General features: G+C 39.7%; 1 protein-coding gene across 1 annotated transcript in view; it reads left to right on the plus strand.

Annotated features, from left to right (window-relative positions):
* The window catches only part of LOC309475587 (uncharacterized protein), a 454,091-nt gene that overhangs the window by 395,218 nt on the left and 35,944 nt on the right, over positions 1-22,929 (plus strand). The window contains exon 42 of the mRNA XM_082138405.1: positions 20,327-20,497. Within this exon, the coding sequence (XP_081994531.1) occupies positions 20,327-20,497 (171 nt within the window). The remainder of the gene's footprint in view (positions 1-20,326; positions 20,498-22,929) is intronic.

The following is a 22,929-nucleotide window of genomic DNA, read 5'->3' on the forward strand; positions in this document are numbered from 1 at the left end:
AAATTATAAATCTTTTCCTACGTTTGATATTCTTTTTTCTGATTTTTTTCACTATGGACTTGATCCTTTTTAATGCTGTTTTCTCTCCATATTTATTCTGTAGTTCCTCTACTGTGTCTTCCAACCTCCCTGTTGTTCTTCTCCAGCTGTGTTAACCAAAGACAAACAGTTAGAAGAATAAAATGTATGTACAATAGCTAAAATAATTTTGGTCATTAGTTGTTAGGGGTAGATACACCTGTAGACACATTCATACACCAGTTCAAAGTCAATGAACCGGTTGATGCTGCAGGTGTTAGAGCACATGATGGACAGTGAACAGACGCACAGCAGGTTAAACCAGAGTTAAAACAATAGTCTATGTTAGGACAATAACAATAATAGTCTATGTTAGGACAATAGTATGTTCACAGGAGCCGCTGAGAGCGAGTTCCAGCTGATAATGGTCATAAAGTGCGAAATAATGTGCAAGTAGCTAAACTAAACATTTCATATTTGACAGCTGTTTTGAGAAATGTTAAACAACGACAAAAATAATCAGGCAAACTAATCAACTTTTTTCCTAATTTCACCATTTTGAACTTAAAATAGTGTCACGGAACACTAAACGAGAGACGAGGATTCAAGTGCAGAGGAGATTTAATAAACAAACACAAACAAAGTACAAAAACTCAGAACTCAGATATCCAACAGACAGGAACATCAAGGACAGGTAACTCAGACAACGAACCAGCACAAGACTACAAACACAAGGAGGCTAAATAGGGGAACAAACAAAGGAGGGTAACGAGACAGACAGGTGGGACAAATTAACCAATAATCAGATAACAAGATGGGAGGGGCTAGACAATAGACACGAGCACATGGCCCAAAATAACAAAACACCCATGTGCAGCACAAGACAGGACAGGCATGTGACATTACCCCCTCCCTACGGAGCGGCTACCAGACGCTCCATAAGACCAGGGCGGGAAGGGAGGGACAGACCAGGGCGGGAAGGGAGGGACAGACCAGGGCGGGAAGGGGGGGACAGACCAGGGCGGGAAAAGGGGGACAGACCAGGGCGGGAAAAGGGGAATGGACCGTTCAGAAGGCCAGGGAGGCACACAAAGTTCGGGAGTCCAGGGCGGAGCAGACAGTCCATCGGGCGGCCAGGGCGGAGCAGACAGTCCATCGGGCGGCCAGGGCGGAGACGACAGTCCATCGGGCGGCCAGGGCGGAGACGACAGTCCATCGGGCGGCCAGGGCGGAGACGACAGTCCATCGGGCGGCCAGGGCGGAGACTTTCCCTCGGGCGGCCACGGCGGTGAAGACCCCTCGGGCGGCCGCGGCACCGGAACTGGCACCACCGACTCATGCACCGGAACTGGCACCACCGGCTCATGCACCGGAACTGGCACCACCGGCTCAGGCACCGGAACTGGCACTGGCACCACCGGCTCAGGCACCGGAACTGGCACTGGCACCACCGGCTCAGGCACCGGAACTGGCACTGGCACCACCGGCTCAGGCACCGGAACTGGCACTGGCACCACCGGCTCAGGCACCGGAACTGGCACCACCGGCTCAGGCACCGGAACTGGCACCACCGGCTCAGGCACCGGAACTGGCACCACCGGCTCAGGCTCAGGAACAGACACCACCGGCTCAGGCTCAGGAACTGGAACAGACACCACCGGCCCAGGAACTGGAACAGACACCACCGGCCCAGGAACAGGAACAGACACCACCGGCCCAGGAACAGGAACAGACACCACCGGCCCAGGAACAGGAACAGACACCACCGGCCCAGGAACTGGAACAGACACCACCGGCCCAGGAACTGGAACAGACACCACCGGCCCAGGAACTGGAACAGACACCACCGGCCCAGGAACTGGAACAGACACCACCGGCCCAGGAACTGGAACAGACACCACCGGCCCAGGAACTGGAACAGACACCACCGGCTCAGGCTCAGGAACAGACACAGGCTCGACGGCGGCCATCTTGTCAGGGGAAACAGGCTCGGCAGGCGTGACGTGAACAAGCTCGGCGGCCATCTTGTCCGAAGACACAGGATCAGCAGGCGTGACGTGAACAGGCTCGGCGGCGGCCATCTTGTCCGAAGACACAGGCTCGGCAGGCGTGACGTGAACAGGCTCGACGGCGGCCATCTTGTCTGAAGACCCAGGCTCGGCAGGCGTGACGTGAACACTCTCAGCGGCGGCCATCTTGTCCGAAGACACAGGCTCGGCAGGCATGACGTGAACAGGCTCGGCGGTGGCCATCTTGTCCGAAGACACAGGCTCAAGAACAGTCTCTGGATCGGCAGACGTCCTGTGCTTCCTCCACGCCTGCAGTACCGCCACTGCATAAAAAAGGAAGACCACTCTCTTGGCCGTGGCAGGACTGATGGTGGGCGACTCCGAGACGATCTCAGGGATGACAGCGGGCTGCTCGAAGGGGACGGCCTCCGGGACGACAGCGGGCTGCTCGGAGGGGACGGCAGCGGGCTGCTCGGAGGGGACGGCCTCCGGGACGACAGCGGGCTGCTCGGAGGGGACGGCCTCCGGGACGACAGCGGGCTGCTCGGAGGGGACGGCCTCCGGGACGACAGCGGGCTGCTCGGAGGGGACGGCCTCCGGGACGACAGCGGGCTGCTCGGAGGGGACGGCCTCCGGGTCATTGGGGAGGCAGGAAGTCTTCCTCCTCCTCCGGACCACCAGACTCAAGACCACCGGAACTGGGACCACCGGACTCGGGATCACCGGACTCGGGACCACCGGACTCGGGAGCACCGAAACAGGAATGGAGGAAGTCTTCCTTCTCCTCCTCCGTTTCGGGGTCACCGGAACTGGGACCACTGGAACTGGGACCACAGGAACTGGCACCACCGGAACTGGCACCACCGGAACAGTCACGGAGGGGTTCTTCCTTCCTCTCCTCCGTTTCGGCACCAGCGGTGAAGGCTTGCCTTTCTGCTGACCGCCATCTGCCATGGTCCTCTCCTCCTCCATAGTCCTTTGAACACACCTGGCGAAGTATTCAAACAAGGAAATTGAAGACCCCTTATCCTCGCCAGAAAAAATTTCACTCCGCTGAATCCACATATTTGGCTGGTTCGTTCTGTCACGGAACACTAAACGAGAGACGAGGATTCAAGTGCAGAGGAGATTTAATAAACAAACACAAACAAAGTACAAAAACTCAGAACTCAGATATCCAACAGACAGGAACATCAAGGACAGGTAACTCAGACAACGAACCAGCACAAGACTACAAACACAAGGAGGCTAAATAGGGGAACAAACAAAGGAGGGTAACGAGACAGACAGGTGGGACAAATTAACCAATAATCAGATAACAAGATGGGAGGGGCTAGACAATAGACACGAGCACATGGCCCAAAATAACAAAACACCCATGTGCAGCACAAGACAGGACAGGCATGTGACAAATAGGCCTAGATAATACATGTGATTTAATGTGATAGGAGAAGAAACAAATAACAGCCATTTTCATCATATTAGGCATAAGATTAATAATGAATCTGTACATATTGTGAATTAATTTAATAAACATTTACCTAACATCCATAGCCTTCAGTAAATTAAGGCTAGACAAAGTTCCTTTTTAACTCTGCCCCCCTGCTCTAGTTAGAACTTTGGAGCGCTTAAAAGTGTCGGGCTCAAAAATAACTGTCATTTGGAACTCTATATAGTTATTTTTATCAAAAATATGTTGATAATGATTAAAAACTTCAGTGTCCTTCGAAGGCACCATTTTAGATAGTTTGGCATGTATGAGATCTTTACACTTTCCCCCGGATATCTGTTTCCTACTGTTAGCTGTAATGTTAGTGAACTCTAGGTCTTCTCTTTGTTCATATACGACAGTATTCGCATGAATTGGCTTGATTTGATAAAATGATGGTTTAAACCATCATCTTCATGTGAGACATTTACATTATATTATTATACCGTCCTAGTTTTAAATAGCGCTAAAATGTATATTTTATATTTCAACCCTTTATGCGGATATAGAATGCCGCACAAGGTTCTCTGTTCTCTGGTTCTATGTTTTAAAAATACCGCGAAACAAAGACAAGGACACCTCTTTCTATAAGCGACCCTCAAAATCTGTGCATACAACAAAACACATGTATGTGTACGATGATTTATCCGAAAATTACTTTTGTTTGAAGAAAAACTTAAATCAGCTGGTGCTTGATAACTATTGAAGTTATTAAACTGCCCTGAATTCGGTAATGATGCGTTTAATGCGATATTGATTTTAATTTTAACTCAATGCGCTTAAGGTCTATGAACTTTAACATCTTCATAGTCAAATTAACTTAAAGCATGTGCAAAATGAAATAATTTCTAAATGTTTGTTACAGAACTTATGGTGAACAATTCACCCATGTTTAATCAGATTTTGTCACTGGATTGAGTGAAAATAATAAACTTCTCTCTGGCGACATGTAGGACTTGTTGGTTATGCAGGGACTAGTTATTTATGGCTTTCCTGTACCCCCGTACATTCTACACAACAGTGGGGCGGGCTGAGCTGTTGTCCTGATAAATATTTCAGGACATCGCACGCTCTAGCTCTACTAGCCGCGGACTGCTGCGCTACTGCAACATCTCATTGATCAAAGCCCGGTTCAACATTCCTGTTTGCCTGAACCTGACGCAAACTACGCTTCTACAAGTCACGCTTCTGACCCAAAAACTTCCGAGCATTAACGCACAAACCCTGGACGACTGTGCCACAAGGACTCACTCAGGAGATTCCAGGAACATTCCAGGAACAAAAAGCTGAAAACTTCTAAAATGGCGACGCAAAACCTGATGGAGAGCGGTGCCCCGTTGAGTTCTGACGATGCTGGGCACAGGTATCATCCGGCTTGTGAGTGCGCCACGGGCAAAGAGTGTCCTTTAAGAGCTACGCTAGACTCTATGTTTAAAGATCATTTTAGAGGCCAGATGGTTGGCTTGATGCACAGGATCATCGATGCTGCGTGTGATATGAAAAACGATTGTGCACAGGATACCAAACGTGTGACAAATCTCAAAAATGAAATGGATGTCGTAAGAGGCCTGACAAAGTCATGGCCTGATGTAACGCCCATGTTTTTTAACGGCAAAGAGCCGAACGGCGTAATCCTCAGAAAAGTTCTGGACGTGTTGCGCTCATTTTGCGACGAATTCGAAATTGACGAAATTCTCTGTATATGTACTTTTGTAACAGATCTCTGTGTGTCACTGGTGTCAAAAAATGCAAAAACTGACGTTGGTGAAATAGTTGAAAATCTGGTCAACTACATCCTAGAGCAAGACATGATAGCCTGCAGAGATTTTCTATTCTGGTTAGATCGTCTGTAAATGTCATTATTGTTTTACTTTATGTACGTAATGCCGGTCTATCATGTCTAAAGTATAATGTTGAAATAAAAATACAAAAATGACTATTGTGGTACTGTCTGAGTTTATAAAAATAGTATTATAATATTTAGAATAATTAAAAATACTACATGATTTAAAAGATTAAATATTCCAATATTTGTTTTCTGCATTTTAATTACTGTATTCCCGAAGTGGCAACCATTTCCAAGATGTGAATACCTGAAATTGTGTGGTGATTTTTCAAATGATACAACTAATTTGCCTGCTGTGTACAGAACAGAAGAAAGGACATTTTGTGGTGTTGAACAAAATTCGATTTTGTTCTTAGCATCGGTTCCTGCTTCATGGAAGCTCATACCCCCTACGTCGACCTTCTATCTGTTCAGGAGGTTCATTTAATTTTTTAATAAGATTATGTGAGAGGACGACTAGACACTAGTCATGGCATGTCCGACAGAGAGAAGGGCTTGAGTGGTCACATTTTTATGTCTTCATCCAGAGTTTACCCGCCACCGCAAACCTCCTGTCGTCCTCTCACTCTGCCTTTTCCCCCGCTTCGCAACGTAGCCATCCTCTTTCCGCCCCTGTGACAGCCGTAACATCGACCACCACGGCATTCGTTTCAGGTCAAACGGAGGAGTTAAACATGGCATTCAGCAACCTGACCCTCTCCAGCCCCATTTCCTCCCGTGGAGTTGAGGATATGTCTCACCAGCGCCCTCCGGCTTGTCACAATATTGGCATGCGTCGGGAACAGGAACGCCTTGACACCTTTCAGAATTGGACTCTTGCACCAGTAGCTCCGACCGAGCTTGCCAAAGCTGGTTTCTACTACCTTGGCCAGGGCGACAGAGTGGCTTGCTTCAGTTGTGGAGGCCAGCTTAGCAACTGGGAACCGGGAGATCGTGCAGTATCAGAACACCAGAGGCATTACCCCAACTGCCGCTTCGTTCGAGGTGACCGTGCAGATAATGTACCTTTATCTAGCCTTTTCAATGTATCGGCAATGCAACAGTGTGAAGAAAGGTTGCTCACATTTGTCTACTGGCCCTCAAGAATAACTGTTCGACCAGACCAATTGGCTATGGCTGGTTTTTACTATGTTGGTCGTAATGATGACGTGAAGTGCTTTTGTTGCGATGGTGGACTCGGATGTTGGGAGTCTGGTGATGATCCATGGGTAGAACATGCCAAGTGGTTTCCAAGATGTGAATACCTCTTGCAAGAAAAGGGCCAAGAGTTTGTTCATCAGATTCAAGCAAGATTTCCAAGACTATTTGAACAGCTATTGACTAATGGAGACTGCGACTCAAGAGAATTTGTGAGAGAACAAGAGAACAATCCTGTGGTGAAGTCTGCTTTAGAGATGGAATTTGAGTGTGGCCTGACGGCCCAGACAAATGAAGCAGCATCCCCGAGTCAAGATCTTTCAGACTTGTCTATGGAGGAACAGTTAAGAAGACTTCAAGAGGAGCGCACATGCAAAGTTTGCATGGATAAGGAAGTGAACATTGTCTTCATCCCCTGTGGTCACCTTGTTGTGTGCAAAGAATGTGCGCCTTCTCTGAGCAAGTGCCCCATATGTAGAGGCTTGGTCAAAGGCGCTGTCCGTACTTTCCTATCATAAAACGAAGATATTTATCATCCAAGTAACAACAGGTTTTACATTTAACTTGATGAATAAAAACAAAGGAGAAGTTTATTATTTTCACTCAATCCAGTGACAAAATCTGATTAAACATGGGTGAATTGTTCACCATAAGTTCTGTAACAAACATTTAGAAATTATTTCATTTTGCACATGCTTTAAGTTAATTTGACTATGAAGATGTTAAAGTTCATAGACCTTAAGCGCATTGAGTTAAAATTAAAATCAATATCGCATTAAACGCATCATTACCGAATTCAGGGCAGTTTAATAACTTCAATAGTTATCAAGCACCAGCTGATTTAAGTTTTTCTTCAAACAAAAGTAATTTTCGGATAAATCATCGTACACATACATGTGTTTTGTTGTATGCACAGATTTTGAGGGTCGCTTATAGAAAGAGGTGTCCTTGTCTTTGTTTCGCGGTATTTTTAAAACATAGAACCAGAGAACAGAGAACCTTGTGCGGCATTCTATATCCGCATAAAGGGTTGAAATATAAAATATACATTTTAGCGCTATTTAAAACTAGGACGGTATAATAATATAATGTAAATGTCTCACATGAAGATGATGGTTTAAACCATCATTTTATCAAATCAAGCCAATTCATGCGAATACTGTCGTATATGAACAAAGAGAAGACCTAGAGTTCACTAACATTACAGCTAACAGTAGGAAACAGATATCCGGGGGAAAGTGTAAAGATCTCATACATGCCAAACTATCTAAAATGGTGCCTTCGAAGGACACTGAAGTTTTTAATCATTATCAACATATTTTTGATAAAAATAACTATATAGAGTTCCAAATGACAGTTATTTTTGAGCCCGACACTTTTAAGCGCTCCAAAGTTCTAACTAGAGCAGGGGGGCAGAGTTAAAAAGGAACTTTGTCTAGCCTTAATTTACTGAAGGCTATGGATGTTAGGTAAATGTTTATTAAATTAATTCACAATATGTACAGATTCATTATTAATCTTATGCCTAATATGTGACCCTGGATCACAAAACCAGTCTTAAGTAGCACGGGTATATTTGTGGCAATAGCCAACAAAACATTGTATGGGTAAAAATTATCGATTTTTCTTTTATGCCAAAAATCATCAGGATATTAAGTAAAGATCATGATCCATGAAGATATTTAGTAAATTTCCCACCTTAAATATATTAAAAAAAAAAATTTGTGAGTGGATGAAGCACAATCGCCTATAGAAATGGACAACTTTAAAGGCGATTTTCTCAAAATTTTGATTTTTCTGCACCCTCAGTTTCCAGATTTTCAAATAGTTGTATCTTGGCCAAATATTGTCATATCCTAACAAACCTAATATCAATGGAAAGATTATGTATTCAGCTTTCAGATGATGTATAAATCTCAATTTAAAAAAAAATACACATAAGACTGATTTTGTGGTCCAGGGTCACATATGATGAAAATGGCTGTTATTTGTTTCTTCTCCTATCACATTAAATCACATGTATTATCTAGGCCTATTTTAAGTTCAAAATGGTGAAATTAGGAAAAAAGTTGATTAGTTTGCCTGATTATTTTTGTCGTTGTTTAACATTTCTCAAAACAGCTGTCAAATATGAAATGTTTAGTTTAGCTACTTGCACATTACTTCGCACTTTATGACCATTATCAGCTGGAACTCGCTCTCAGCGGCTCCTGTGAACATACTATTGTCCTAACATAGACTATTATTGTTATTGTCCTAACATAGACTATTGTTTTAACTCTGGTTTAACCTGCTGTGCGTCTGTTCACTGTCCATCATGTGCTCTAACACCTGCAGCATCAACCGGTTCATTGACTTTGAACTGGTGTATGAATGTGTCTACAGGTGTATCTACCCCTAACAACTAATGACCAAAATTATTTTAGCTATTGTACATACATTTTATTCTTCTAACTGTTTGTCTTTGGTTAACACAGCTGGAGAAGAACAACAGGGAGGTTGGAAGACACAGTAGAGGAACTACAGAATAAATATGGAGAGAAAACAGCATTAAAAAGGATCAAGTCCATAGTGAAAAAAATCAGAAAAAAGAATATCAAACGTAGGAAAAGATTTATAATTTACTTTGTTAGTAGTCAGTATGTTTCTCAATCTTCAATAAGCTTTACTATAATGTTTACATGGTTTTGGTTGTGTAATTAATTGTAATTTTTTTTAACAGATGGTGACGTTCAAACACATTCTGGAAACATGACAAATCAACAGCCTAACAACCTTCCACAACGACAGCATAATAATACTAATAATAATAATTCTACATCATTCGGACGGCCATTAATTCAGAACCCTAATCGGCTTAACTTAACAATTGACCAGATGAATGGTGGGACAATAGTTGCTACAATCATGGTAGAAAATGTTAACATCGGTGCGGTGAGTGTCTGATAATTTAAGAAACAGTTGCTTGGTTAAGAAATGATTGGTGTATGTTATATATATTTATGTATGGGTATTTTTTGTTTTTTAAAAAGTTGGTCCATAGGGTGTGGAACTTTGCATCACTCTGGTGTCTAAAAATACACCCAAAGATACACCCAAAGATACTAAGTAGGAGATATCTAACTGTATATTGTGAACATTCCATTATCTGTTTATTTGGGGTCAGAGAACACCCTCAGCTCATACATCTCTTTAATTTTGTGCTGGATGTTAGTTAAAAGATGAAGGTATTAGTTAATAACAAACAAACAAAAACTTTAAATCAACATAATATTAATAAAATATGGTACAATTACAGTTTGGAAATGACTTCCATAATATTTGATTTTATTTACAAAGTTGTGCGTTGTGAATGAGACATCGCAGTGTTAGAGAAATCTAACATTGCGTGGTTGCGCTACGTCTGAAGCTTAGTAATCAACATGCATTTATGTAGGACTGTCAAAATTTTAAAAATATTTTAATTTTGTATTTTTGATTGTATTTCACAATTTTTTCTTACAAATGTTGTGTCAGACGTATTGGGTAGCATGATTATCTTGTTTAATCATGTAAATCCATATTTATCAGGTTGATGTTTGTAGAAATAAGCAAAATACATTTATAAAACAAAAAGAACCAGTTAATGACCTTGTGTCAGACTTTGTGACACTTAACTTTTTATTCTAACTAGATTATCCTTTGAAAAGTGTAATACAGTATTTGATTTTTACACACGCAGTGTTTTCGCCAACTGGCCTAAACCGTTGAACCCTGAAGTTATGACTTCTGAAGGCCTAGAATCAATCGGTTGAAAAATGGTATTTTGTCATTTAAATATCTGAAAAAATAGACTGTGCTCAATATCTGCTAACTCTTTACTGTGATGCTCCCCAACAGATATTCTAGTACTGACTATAAGTAACTCAACTATATCTCAACTTATTCTAACCCTACCAGTCCACTAATACTCTACTAACACTAATGACATTTACATTTACATTTATTCATTTAGCTGACGCTTATATCCGAAGCGACTTACAATTGCTATATATGTCAGAGGTCGCACGCCTCTGGAGCAACTAGGGGTTAAGTGTCTTGCTCAGGGACACATTGGTGTCTCACAGTGGATTCGAACCCGGGTCTCTCACACCAAAGGCATGTGTATTATCCATTGCGCCACCACCACCACTCTTAATGAGAGTTTACTTTACACACTCTGACTCTCACAAGCGAGTTAGTGGACATGCAGGTGCAACACTACTATAGTCAGCAGCACATGACTTAAAAAACGTTTTAAGTATTACATAAAAAAAAAAGGCGTAATTGACTAAAATTGTAATTCTTAATTAAGTAATAATTATGACAAAAAGTCGAAATTATGACTTAAAAAGTTGAAATTTAAATTATGACTATACGCCATAATTATGAGATGAAAAATTGAAATGATGACATACTAAATTGAAATTATGATAGATAAAGTAAATATTCCATAGTGAAATTTTCTGAATTCAATATAATTGTATTTGTGAAAATGATTCAGTACTGAAACAGCATTTATGAGTTTTTACATATCTTCTTCTTGTTTCTGCAGTTCGTGTAGGCCTCTAAGACTATGAATGACTAAAAATGATTATTGATGAACTTGAATAACTTGAATTTTGTTGGCAATATAAAAAAATTGTCTTCCCATACCGGGAGTCGAACCCGGGCCACCTGGGTGAAAACCAGGAATCCTAACCGCTAGACCATATGAGAGGCGTTGATACTGCCCCCGGCAAATTTGAAAAGGCTACACTGCACGGTACAATATAATGCTGGATCATACTTATGCCGAGCCACAGGAGAAGGAATCCTCGAGGCCAAAAAGCAAAAATGTAATTTATCGGTATGTAAATAAATATCGGGATAGCTTCTCCCAGGTGGAAAGAGCTAATGAAGGAGAAAGACTTTGAAAGGGAAGTTGTCTGCTTTCTTCTCGACGGGTGAGTCAAAGTTACGGTCTGAATTACAAGCTTTTTTTCATTGCTTGCTTGTGTAAATCATTATATAGGCAGCATAACAGTAGAACATGTACAATTAAACTCGATGAAGTGCTATTGGAAGACATGTTGTCATAGTTTCACATAACGGCTACCGCAGTTGCAACACGCAGTTGCAAAAAGCGAGGCGCTAGAGAGCACTATTTGTTTAAATGCAGAAAACAATTTCACCGCTAGATGGGAGAAATTATTTTGGGAGAACTAACTTGTAGTAGGGTCTTTAACAAACAAAAAACAAACAAAAAAAACCCCTCCACAATTGAGGAGGTCAAAGGGGATGCTTCCTGCTATAGCTCTACCCAAAGTCTGTTCATGCGGCCACCAGACAGATTTTAAACACCGGATTTAAACTTCTACATATATTTTGAGTAGATAACCGATAGTATATTCTCAGTAAAGGGTTTCACCTTGTGTGTTTCCACACTGATTAAGGATAGTTCGGGAGATACAAGTAAAAATTATCTTATACGTGTAATAGATCATAGCTACCAGTAAGATCATGCTTTGAATCAAGACGAGTCAAATTAAATATTCGCTCAAGACAAACTTTACTTATCACACATCGCGTTTCTGAAATTGTGTGGTGATTTTCCAAATGATACAAACTTAGTCTAAATAAGAGCAACGTGGAGTCCTCGGATTTCTTAAAAACAACATAACAACAACAACAACAAAAACATTGTGACAAACTTTGACAACATGTTTCATGTTGTATGGACAAAAATACTGTTTGAAATATTTTTGTATAAATAAGATCTAAGCATCATTTTTGCTTTTATTTAAATCTAAAGTTTTTGAACAGACGCTGTTTAGTAAAATTTTTTTTTTTTTTAAATACATAAGTCTTCTAAGAAGATAAATAGATATTAATTTATATAAAAAAATAAAAAAAAAACTTTAAAGATTTGACTTAAACAGTCTTTTAATTTTAAAATATCTAATTTATAAGGTTATGCTTTTAAATGAATTTAGTATAAAACTCTGGATGTACTCTGGAACGCAGACTAGATTTACTGTGACATTGTCCTCCCGAGGCTCATCTGGTCAACTATTTGCTTTTTGGATTGTTTTTTATCGTTGCATAAAGAACTTCTTCGCCTCTCTGGAAATGTAAGGTGTTTTTATTTATATATTTATTTAGCCAAAACTTTGTTTACATTTTTTAAATACATTTTAGTAACATATGTTATTATTCATTGGTTATATATTTATTAATAATTTAATTTAAAATAGAGATTTTTTAGAACCGCGTGTGTGCGCACACAACACAGCTTAGAAATGATATTAAATTATTTATTTTATAGTTTTCTGCGATGGTCGTGTTTAGGTGTACGGGATAGAATATGCAATATTCTATGGATTCTATGGAAAGCCCCCAACATAAAAATTGAAACCCCCGCATGGACAAAAAATTATGATTGACTAAGTACAGTTTTTCAACCATCTAAAGTTTTTGAACAGACATTGTTTAATAACAATTATACTTTAAACCGTTAAACAAAATCATTACAGTAATCTTCTAAAAGATAAATAGAAGATGCGTATGTATTCAAACTTTAAAGATTTAATTTAAACAGTCTTTCATTTTAAAAGATCATATTTAAACTTTTACGATTATATTTTGAAATAAATTTAGTATGAACAAAACTTTGTCTCTGGAAATGCATTAGCAGACTAACATTACATACGCTCTGACATGATGCACAGAGGCCCCTCTGAGTCAGAGAACGATAGACGGAGCTGAGAGAGAGAGAGAGAGAGAGAGAGAGAGAGAGAGAGAGAGAGAGAGAGAGAGAGAGAGAGAGAGAGAACCACTCTGTGATTTTATATTATATTATAAGCAATTTATTTATATACTTTTAAAGAACAGAATGTTTTTCAACTTTAGTTAAATTAGCAATATAATTATTTTAATTTATAAAGAACGGAATGTTTTATGTAATATAATTTTTATTCTTTTGTTTATCTAAAACAATTGGATCAATAAGATATTTATTTTATAAGCATTTCATTATATACTTTTATAAAGAACTGAATGGTTTTCAACTTTAGTTAAATTATCAAGATAACCATTTTATTTTATACACTTATAAAGAACGGGATGTTTTATGTAATATGATTTTTATTGTTTTGTTTATCTAAAACTGAATTAAATGGTTTCAGTAGATTTTTAGTAAGATATTATTGTATATTATTTGTGTGAAATATAAAACATGATTAGGGCAACTCTCTTTTTCTCACTTTCACTGTTACCTCAGGAATGTGGAGGGGATCATGTCAGAGGACGCGCGCGCAAACACAAACAAACACACACACACACACACACACACACTACTCTGGCTGGTGAGGCATTCAGGAAAAACAGTCTTTTTCTTCTCACTTTTCCGCAGGGGCCCACAATGTGCCCTGGAATGCGGAGGAGATGCTGACACATATCCTAACAGAGCCTTCAAACTTTCTGTCATACCCACATGATCTAGGGTTAAAAAGGTTAAATGGCAAAAGCTTTTGTCATACCCACATGATCTAGGGTTAAAAAGGTTAAATGGCAAAAGCTTCTGTCAAAATCACATGATCTAGGACTAAAAAGGTTCAAATAGGGCAAAAGCTTCTGTCAAACCCACATGATTAAAGAATAGCTAGGTCAATAGGGCAAACCATAACAACATATGCCGGATAGACACCGGAAGGTCAACCTGTCAAAACACATGATCGAAGGGATAGGAAGGGGCAATAGGTCAAAACTAACTGTCAAAACCACATGATCAACGGATAGGAAGGGTCAATAGGTCAATCCATAACAATAGTGACCGGAAGGGCAACCGGAAAGGTCAATGACAACCGGAAGCCATCAATCATTTTGACACATGGTGTCTGGTATTACTACTTACACTACTTTTGTGACCCTAAGACTTTGGCAAACCCATATCAAGGACCAAAATAATTCGTCCACATGAGTAATGGTATGTTTCCACAAGAGATTTGAAGAATTTCAAAAATCGGACTTATATTTTTCACCTTTTAGAGCCAAATTATCCCTCTCTCTCTCTTTACACAATGCTCTAGGACAAGTGGTGACCTCGTCATTAAGAGAGCTGGGGTTTCTCTGCACATTTTGATATAAAACACATGGGATTGTGTTATGTAATTGCCTTTAAAAGGTGAATTTAATAAGATATGTAAAATCGAAGAAAAAGTGAAAAAATGCCCTTAGACCTCAGAGGGTTAAAGGTGCATTAAGCAACTTTTTCATGTTAAAAATACCCGTTTTCTAACCCATACATGCTTAAACAATTGCCTGATGGGCTGAATGAGCCCTTCTCTGATCACTGAGATTGTCTCTATAATCCTGTAAAGTAAAATAAATAAGAGGGATTCGGGCCGGAATTTTAGACTGGGCGTGACGTCATGCGCGTTCACGGCACGCTCACCTGGCTGTCTGGCAGGTTTGTGTATTCGCAGCCATTCTCCGTAGAAGATGGATTCTAAGAGACCGGCTTGTAGTTCATTTCAAACACCAACGCAAACTCCACGTAAGATAAAAAAAAGAAAACTTTTGTCCGTGAGCGTGCACACTTCTGGCTGCAGTTTCGCTTGCCGCCAGAGGGGGCATAGTTCTGCAAAAACTCAGAGACTTTCGCAATGCACCTTTAAATAACTGGGAGAGTAAAGAGTGATTCTTAGCTTTAAGAAAGTTGATAACTTGCTTTTATTCGTAAGTTTGAAAGTAGGAGTAAATTTCATGAATTATCAGCACTTGAGACTAAAATGACACTTTGAGATGCTTGATAAATTAGGGCCCTGATATTTAAGACTTAGATATCTTAAAATTACATGTTAAAAAAATTATCTTAGTGCTTTAAGATATATACTTATTATTGATTCTGCTTTCAGCTTGCCAACTTTGTCCCAACCAAACATTTCCTGTAGTTGTTTATCCCCCGATTTCACAGACTAGGCTTTAGTCTAGTCTTAGACTAAAATGCATGTTTGAGAGGTTTTAACTGAAAGCAACTTGCACTGAAATATCTTAAAATATGTCAGTGCAATTGATTTGTTTCAATATGCACAGCACTAATGTTTTTTACTTTTCTTTTTTTTCTTCTAATGCTGTTTATAAAAGCTGTTTAGATATTCTAATTTAACTGAAGCCGACTCCTGGTTTAATCAAAGCCCTGTCTGTGAAACCAGGCCGATGAGTTTTACACCACTCTGGATATATTTTAGAAACATTTTGTTAGATTCAGCCTTAAAAAAACTGCTTCATCTAGAGTGAAATATGTAGGCTTTCCAGCATGAACTGTACATTTCACATCTTCTTTGGGGCCTTTTGTTTGACTGCATTTCCAGTTGTCTGTTTTTGTTTTGCAACTGACTTTAAATTGTGTTGTACAAGGAACAAAATATAATTCAGTTCAGTTAATTTTATTTATTGTGTTCAGGTACTTTCTAGAATAACTGATTAGGGACCGTTCGGTATTTATGGAAGGGGCCACCGGAGGAAAATAGCAATGCACGAAAGGTCATGTCTTTTTATTCTTTGTTGAGGGGAGGGTCATCCAATTTTTTTTAGTCTAGGGGGAGGGTCACCCAACTTTTATATTCATGAAAACAGCAACATTTCAAAGTGGCTTGTTTGGTAGGGATGCACCGAAATGAAAATTCTTGGCCGAAACCGAAAACCGAAAAAGAGGAAACTAAGGCCGAAAACCGAAACACCGAAATAAATTATGCCAATTATTAGTACCATTGCATTTATGGCTATGACTGTGTACTAACTTTACTATAATCAAGGCATTGCATAAATTAATATTAAAGTTTCAAAGAATAAATCAATTAAAATTCTATGCAAATATTTATTTAGCACATTGCAAAGTATAAAATTAAATGTTTAACTTGACCCCACTCATGTGTACATTAAATAATAATGTAAAAGCCTACTGGCCTGCAGAAAGGTTTAAAAATGAAATGTTCTCTCATAAAAACAAAGTGCATTTAGGTCAATACTGCCATAGCCCATAATAATATCTGCAGCTATATGCTCATGGACGTGAGTTGCAAAAACCATAAACAGCTAAGGTAAACACACACACCTCTGATAAATGACGGCTGCTCTGCACACACACGCAAGGTCTCTCGCTCCCTCTCTTTGCTGCGCGCGCGCTACGTATGCGCGCTCATGCTCGCTCGCGATTCCGGGAGATTTAAACTAATTTGCGGGCATCAGGGAGCCGCTATCAATACGCGGGAGACTCCCGGAACTTCCGGAAGACTTGGGACGTCTGTGTTTTAAAAATCGCTGTCCGTGGGTCACTCTCAGATATATTGAAATACGTCCACACCGCAGATATGTTGCTTCAGACAAGCACGTGCAGGTCGCGGTATCTGCTGTTTGCGTCATCACAACATTTCGGCCGTATTGTTTCGGTGATAAAAGTCTTTCGGCCGAAAACCGAAAATACACTTTTGGGCCATTTTCGGCCGAAAATTTTCGGTGGCCGAATATTCGGTGCATCCCTATTGTTTGGTGCTATTTTTTTCCATTTAGATCGATGTTGATCTCGCGTTATCAGCCCCCCTTCGATATCAGATGGGTCTGACCCAACAAAAATCCAGTTTGGCGCTGTTTGACAGTGCGCGCGCACTTCAGTTCGCGCTTAGAAAAAGTGCATCATGTCAGAACAGAATGCCAATGAAATGTTTACCCGGCAGAGCTTTAAAGCACGAGCAAATAATGAACTTTTGTGATTGCGAATAAGTGCACAGTGTCCTGTGAGTGTAAAGCCCTCATTATGCTTCTGCGTCAACTCCACGGCGTAGCTACGCCGTCACTCCAACGGCGTCGTGACCGTTTTATGGTTCTGCGTCGGGTTGCGTTGCATCGCGGTGCATTTCACCGCCAGAACGCTAGGGGGGTGGTGTGGTTCGCGAATCTCTTTCCTAGTTTGTTTTGGTTCCATGCGCCGGTTCCGCTTTTTCATTTCCGACAATGGCGAGCGAAAGAGAGAGAGTGTTGTTGCAGCTGGAGCTAATCAACGTTGAACAACAAATGATTTTATTGCAAATGTTTAATCGTAGAAGAAAAAGAAGACGTCAGCGAAGGTGGTCTGTACGACCAGTGCACGAAGACAGGGGAAGGATTGGCGAATTTGTTACGGTTGTTCGACCGCTGAGGGACTTGGACGAAGAAATGCACTTTAAGTATTTTCGGATGTCGAAAGGTCGATTTGACGATCTTGTTCATCGTTTAAAGCCGTTAATACAGCATCAGACTACACACAGTATGCCTATTGACCTCGCTCAGAGACTGGCAGTGACTTTAAAGATTTTATCTTCGGGTGCAAACCAACAGATCACCGGGTTGGGCTACAAAATGGGTTCGACCACGGTGCCATGGCAGGATAATGTAGTGTCCCGTGGCAGACTTGGTTAATTACTTGATATCCATGATGTACCCGTGAACATTGTATTGTAAATAAACAACAAACTTTTTTTCAAAACAAACATTGATTTGATTGATTGAAGTTTATTTCTAGCAACAACAAAAAAAGAAAAGAATATATATAAATATATACATATACACTACCGGTCAAAAGTTTTAGATCGGTAAGATTTTTTATGTTTTTAAAATAAGTCTTTTCTGCTCACCAAGGCTGTGTTTAGTATATAAAAAACAATAAAACAAAACATATTTTATGACAATTTAAAATGACTGTTTTCTATTTTAATATATTTTACTCCGGAAATGATGTATAATCTGACCAATCACAGCCCCTGCGGTCTGCGTCACCGCGACGCGTAGTTACAATTTTTTGGAGGTGCACGTCAAGCTACGGCGGAGGGGTCGCGTCGAGGTTCGCGTCGACGCAGAGGGGTCCGCGGGGGTACGCCGTCGATTCGACGCAGAAGCATAAAACAGGCTTAACTCTACCGCTGCATTAACATGTTGTGAACGTAGGCCTACGTCGAGTTTTACAGTATTGGGACTGAGGCGCATACTACCATATTTTAGTTTCCATTCTTATTTTGTTTCCACGAAGATGTAGGGCTACCACATCTTTAAATTACTATTAGATTTATTTAAGTTAACATAAATACGTAGACCTACACCACAAAAACTAGTTGAGGATAAATTCGTTAAACTTGGGCGATTCCAGTGTTATGGACGTGACATTTGCAGTCAATACGTGAAATATAAATTCTCAGAAAATGCATTTAATACCAATATTTTGAAACGTCTGAAAGGAGTCAAGACATTAGAAAAATATCAGTCTACACATGCGTTTTATATTTAATATGAGGGAAATACACATGTGACGTGACACAAAAAATCTTTAACTTTTAGGTGGCAAAATATTTTTTTGTAATTCTATAAATTACACTGTGCAAACCAAAAGATATATACCCACCGGATGAATAAAGATCGGCCTCCACAGAACATAACATATTATTTTTATTTTATTTTTCGTGGTCGCATTTATGTGAAAAAAAAAACCAATGTTACGGGCGTGACAGTTCTCCATTACGGACATGACTGCTCTGAAAGCGACTTTAAAAATTTCACAGAGACCTCAAACAGAAAGCACAAAGCCTTTCTTTAAAGTGAATTTCGTTTTTTTATTAATTGTATCTTAATTTGAATCAATGTTTTATCTGGATTTAAATAGCCTAAGAAGTAAATATAGTAGAAAATAGATAACCATGACACGGAGGCGCGGGCGAGAACTGGACTCGTCTCATAAATGAACCGAAACTCAGCGTAAGGCTACTTGCCTCACAGACCTGAGAAATATATAGAAAGCTTGAAATGTCTACTTTTAAACAGAACAATTCAAAACGAAGGAAAACAGACTGCTTTCTGCTTATGAAATGTGCATTTCTCTCTGGCGCGTTCTGAGAAGATCGCGACGCATCGTCAACTTCATCTTTGCAGTCGACACAGAAAACACGTTTATTAATAAACAATTAAAATGTCTCCTTGCTATATTTGACATATTCATAATAATTACTTTTGCCGGTTCTTTGTGACAGCTTTTAGATGCTTTGTTGGCAGCGCCACCCACATGATTTTTTTCAAATCTAAAATCAAAAATCGTGATACGAACCGAATCGTAGGTTTGGTCTATCGTTACAGCCCTAGTAAGATGAGAAAGCAAGAGTTTATGGTTTTAAAAAACAAACAAACAATGGCTATCTGAACATCTTTGTCAAGCGCAGTACAGAAGTAGGCTAATCAATAAATTATCGGGGAGGGTCATGCCTTTTTTCACAATCATTTTGGAGGGTCATAGAAAAATGTATTGCTGGCGAAGGGAGGGTCATGTCTTTTTTGACAACAGATCTCAAAACTCCTCCGGTGGCCCCTTAAATAAAAAACGAACAGTCCCTTAATTAACTGAATGTTACATGGTCTTTTTTTTTCTAGACTTTCAGACTGCAGAATCACAGAAGAAGGTTATAAAGCTCTGGCTTCAGCTCTGAGATCAAACCCTTCACACCTGATAGAGCTGGATCTCACAGGAAATGATCATGGACAATCAGGAGTGAAGGAGCTCAGTGATTTACTACAGGATCCAAACTGTCAACTGAGGACACTGAGGTGAGACGTGATGAAATTATACAACATACATTGCATGCAGCTTATTTATTTATAGAAATATTATTTCAATAATACAACAAGCTACATATGTTGTTACATCAAAGTTGACTGCATTCCAAGACTAAAGTCATGAAAAAATGGATTTTGTCATTACACCAAGTTTAGTTGAAAATTTAGCTGAATCCTGCTTCATCTTCTCTTCTGTAGGTTTTTGAGTCCTGATGCAGAGGAAGCCTGTCAGTATGTGAGAGGAATTGTGGGTAAAAACCCGTTACTCCTGAGAGATCTGGATCTGAGTGGACATGAACTAGGAGACACACGAGTGAATCAGATCGCTGCTCTACTGCAGGATAAACACTGTAAACTCAACACACTGAAGTGAGTATTTCACATGGTTAATAATAGTATTTTTATTACCTTTAATAGTAATGTTACTATTTCCTCATTTGATTCAGTCAGGGGCGATTGACAGACAGAAAACCACAATAAATTGATTTTAATAATTAATTCAGTTTTTGACTGTTGAAGGAAACACATTAGATTATTCTGATTTCTTTCTTTTTTTTCAGTTAATATGTGTAGTGATTTTCAAATGACAAATTAGCCAGACATGACCAGGGGCGTAGTAAATAACCAAAACAATAACCAATAACCCCCCAATGGTTAATGTAAACATAGAATCAGGCCATTAATTAATTACATACATCGCGCGTTCAGAGATTTTATAATAGAATCAGGCAATTAATTAATTATACATCGCGTGTTCGGAGATTTTATAATAGAATCAGGCAATTAATTAATTATACATCGCGTGTTCGGAGATTTTCGGGGAGCTCGGTGCACAACCTAACGCGGGGTTAAATGTAACACAGACTTTTTGCATAGTTATTCAGGGTCAAGCAGGTTGTGTTTCCGGTTATTTTCTCTCTGCCAAAAGAAGGTCTCCCGCGGATTTGTGGAAAGTTTTGATACGATTATGTGAAGAACCTGGACAAAGAGTGTTTTGAAATAATTAATAATAATAATTTTGCATGCAGCTGCTACACACAAATATAATTCAATATCGGTTTCGATATCTGATGATTTTATTTATTTATTTATTGCTAAACTGTGCAGCCCTTTTCATATATCTCTATGATATTGATCCATAATAGAAGGGTGATTGGGTGAGGGATGGATGTATGGATATTTATCTATACAGATGTACAAACAATATCAAACTACACAGACAAAATAGTATTGAACTGTGTGTGTTACACACAAGTGTTACAACTAACCCCTATGTCTGTTACAATTAACCCCGCACATTGGGTAAGTTGTAACATTTGGACTTCTGTCACTTTCAGTGCAACTGAACGAAAACGGTAGGTCCTAGAGAAAAACTTCAAGTGTTCATTTGTAGCTGAGATGTGTATCTTGCTTGTGTAAAAAAAAAAGAAAAAAAAGATGAATCTAACTTAAAGGGTTAGTTCACCCAAAAATGAAAATTCTGTCAGTAATTACTCACCCTCATGTTGTTCCAACGGCGTAAGACCTTCGTTCATCTTCGGAACACAAATTAAGATATTTTTGATGAAATCTGAGAGCTGATCAATTCTCCATAGGCTGCTAGGTGGCCCAAACTTGCTGGCCCAGAAAAGTTATTAAAGAGATCGTTAATATAGTCCAAGTGACTACAGTGGCTCAATCTTAAGTTTATCAAGCGATGAGAATACTTTTTGTGTGCAAAAACAAACAAAAATAACGACTTTATTCCACTATTCATTTCCTTCTCTCTGGGCCTCATAGTGTTTTTGCGTAGCGCGTCTGTTACATGTCATCTCTTTAATCTCTTTAATAACTTTTCTGGGCCAGCAAGTTTGGGCCACCTAGCAGCCTATGGAGAAGTGATCAGCTCTCAGATTTCATCAAAAATATCTTAATTTGTGTTCCGAAGATGAACGAAGGTCTTACGCGGTTGGAACAACATGAGGGTGAGTAATTACTGACAGAATTTTCATTTTTGGGTGAACTAACCCTTTAATTATATTTTTAATAATTGAGCCAAAACCAAAATGTGTTAGGTTGTGCCCCGCTCTCCCATACTGCAAGCACAAAGTTCCGGTGTTGTGCCGAATTTCGACCCCCGCCAAATTATTTCCCCTCTAGTATTGGTAGGTTTAGTTGTGGGGGAGGGGTTAGGATTAGGGGTGGGGTTAGGATTAGGCAGTCAGGTACTGACTTCAACGAGGGGGATAATAATTTGGCAGAGGGTCGGAATTCGGCACAACACCTGTTCGAATCAAACGGACCAATTATCTGTGTATTATGACTGAAGTCTGGAGTTTATTTGACTGTGCATGAGTGCCGCTCGCGAATCACCGCTACTCTACGAGCGTTCACCAGCGCGTTACAAAAGTGTGATAAGATTTGCTCGAGACGTTCCTATCAAGCCGTTCCGAGCTGGTGATAAAATGTGCAATCCATTTGAATTCTATTGAGAATTGACCGCTTTAAAACATAATCGATGAAGTCAAACATGATCTAAAACAGCCACATAAACCAAAAAGACTGATGAAAAGAGGAGAAAGCATTATCCTGCACCAACATAAAATAGAAAGCTATTTAAATAACTCATGACCTTTTACTAGAATTTATCAAATTCTATTTTATTTATTGTGGTAAATTTTGACTAACTTGTAGAATTTAAAATAGATTATCTGGGTATAGATTTTTTCACTAAATTCATATTCCAACTGTGGCATGTGTATAGTTTCTGAATGTGTAGGTTGCTATTTTTCATTGCAAATGCTATAGATAAAAAAGAAAGA

The sequence above is a fragment of the Leuciscus leuciscus genome (assembly GCF_965113295.1).
Source record: "Leuciscus leuciscus genome assembly, chromosome: 15".
Taxonomy (NCBI): Eukaryota; Metazoa; Chordata; class Actinopteri; order Cypriniformes; family Leuciscidae; genus Leuciscus; species Leuciscus leuciscus.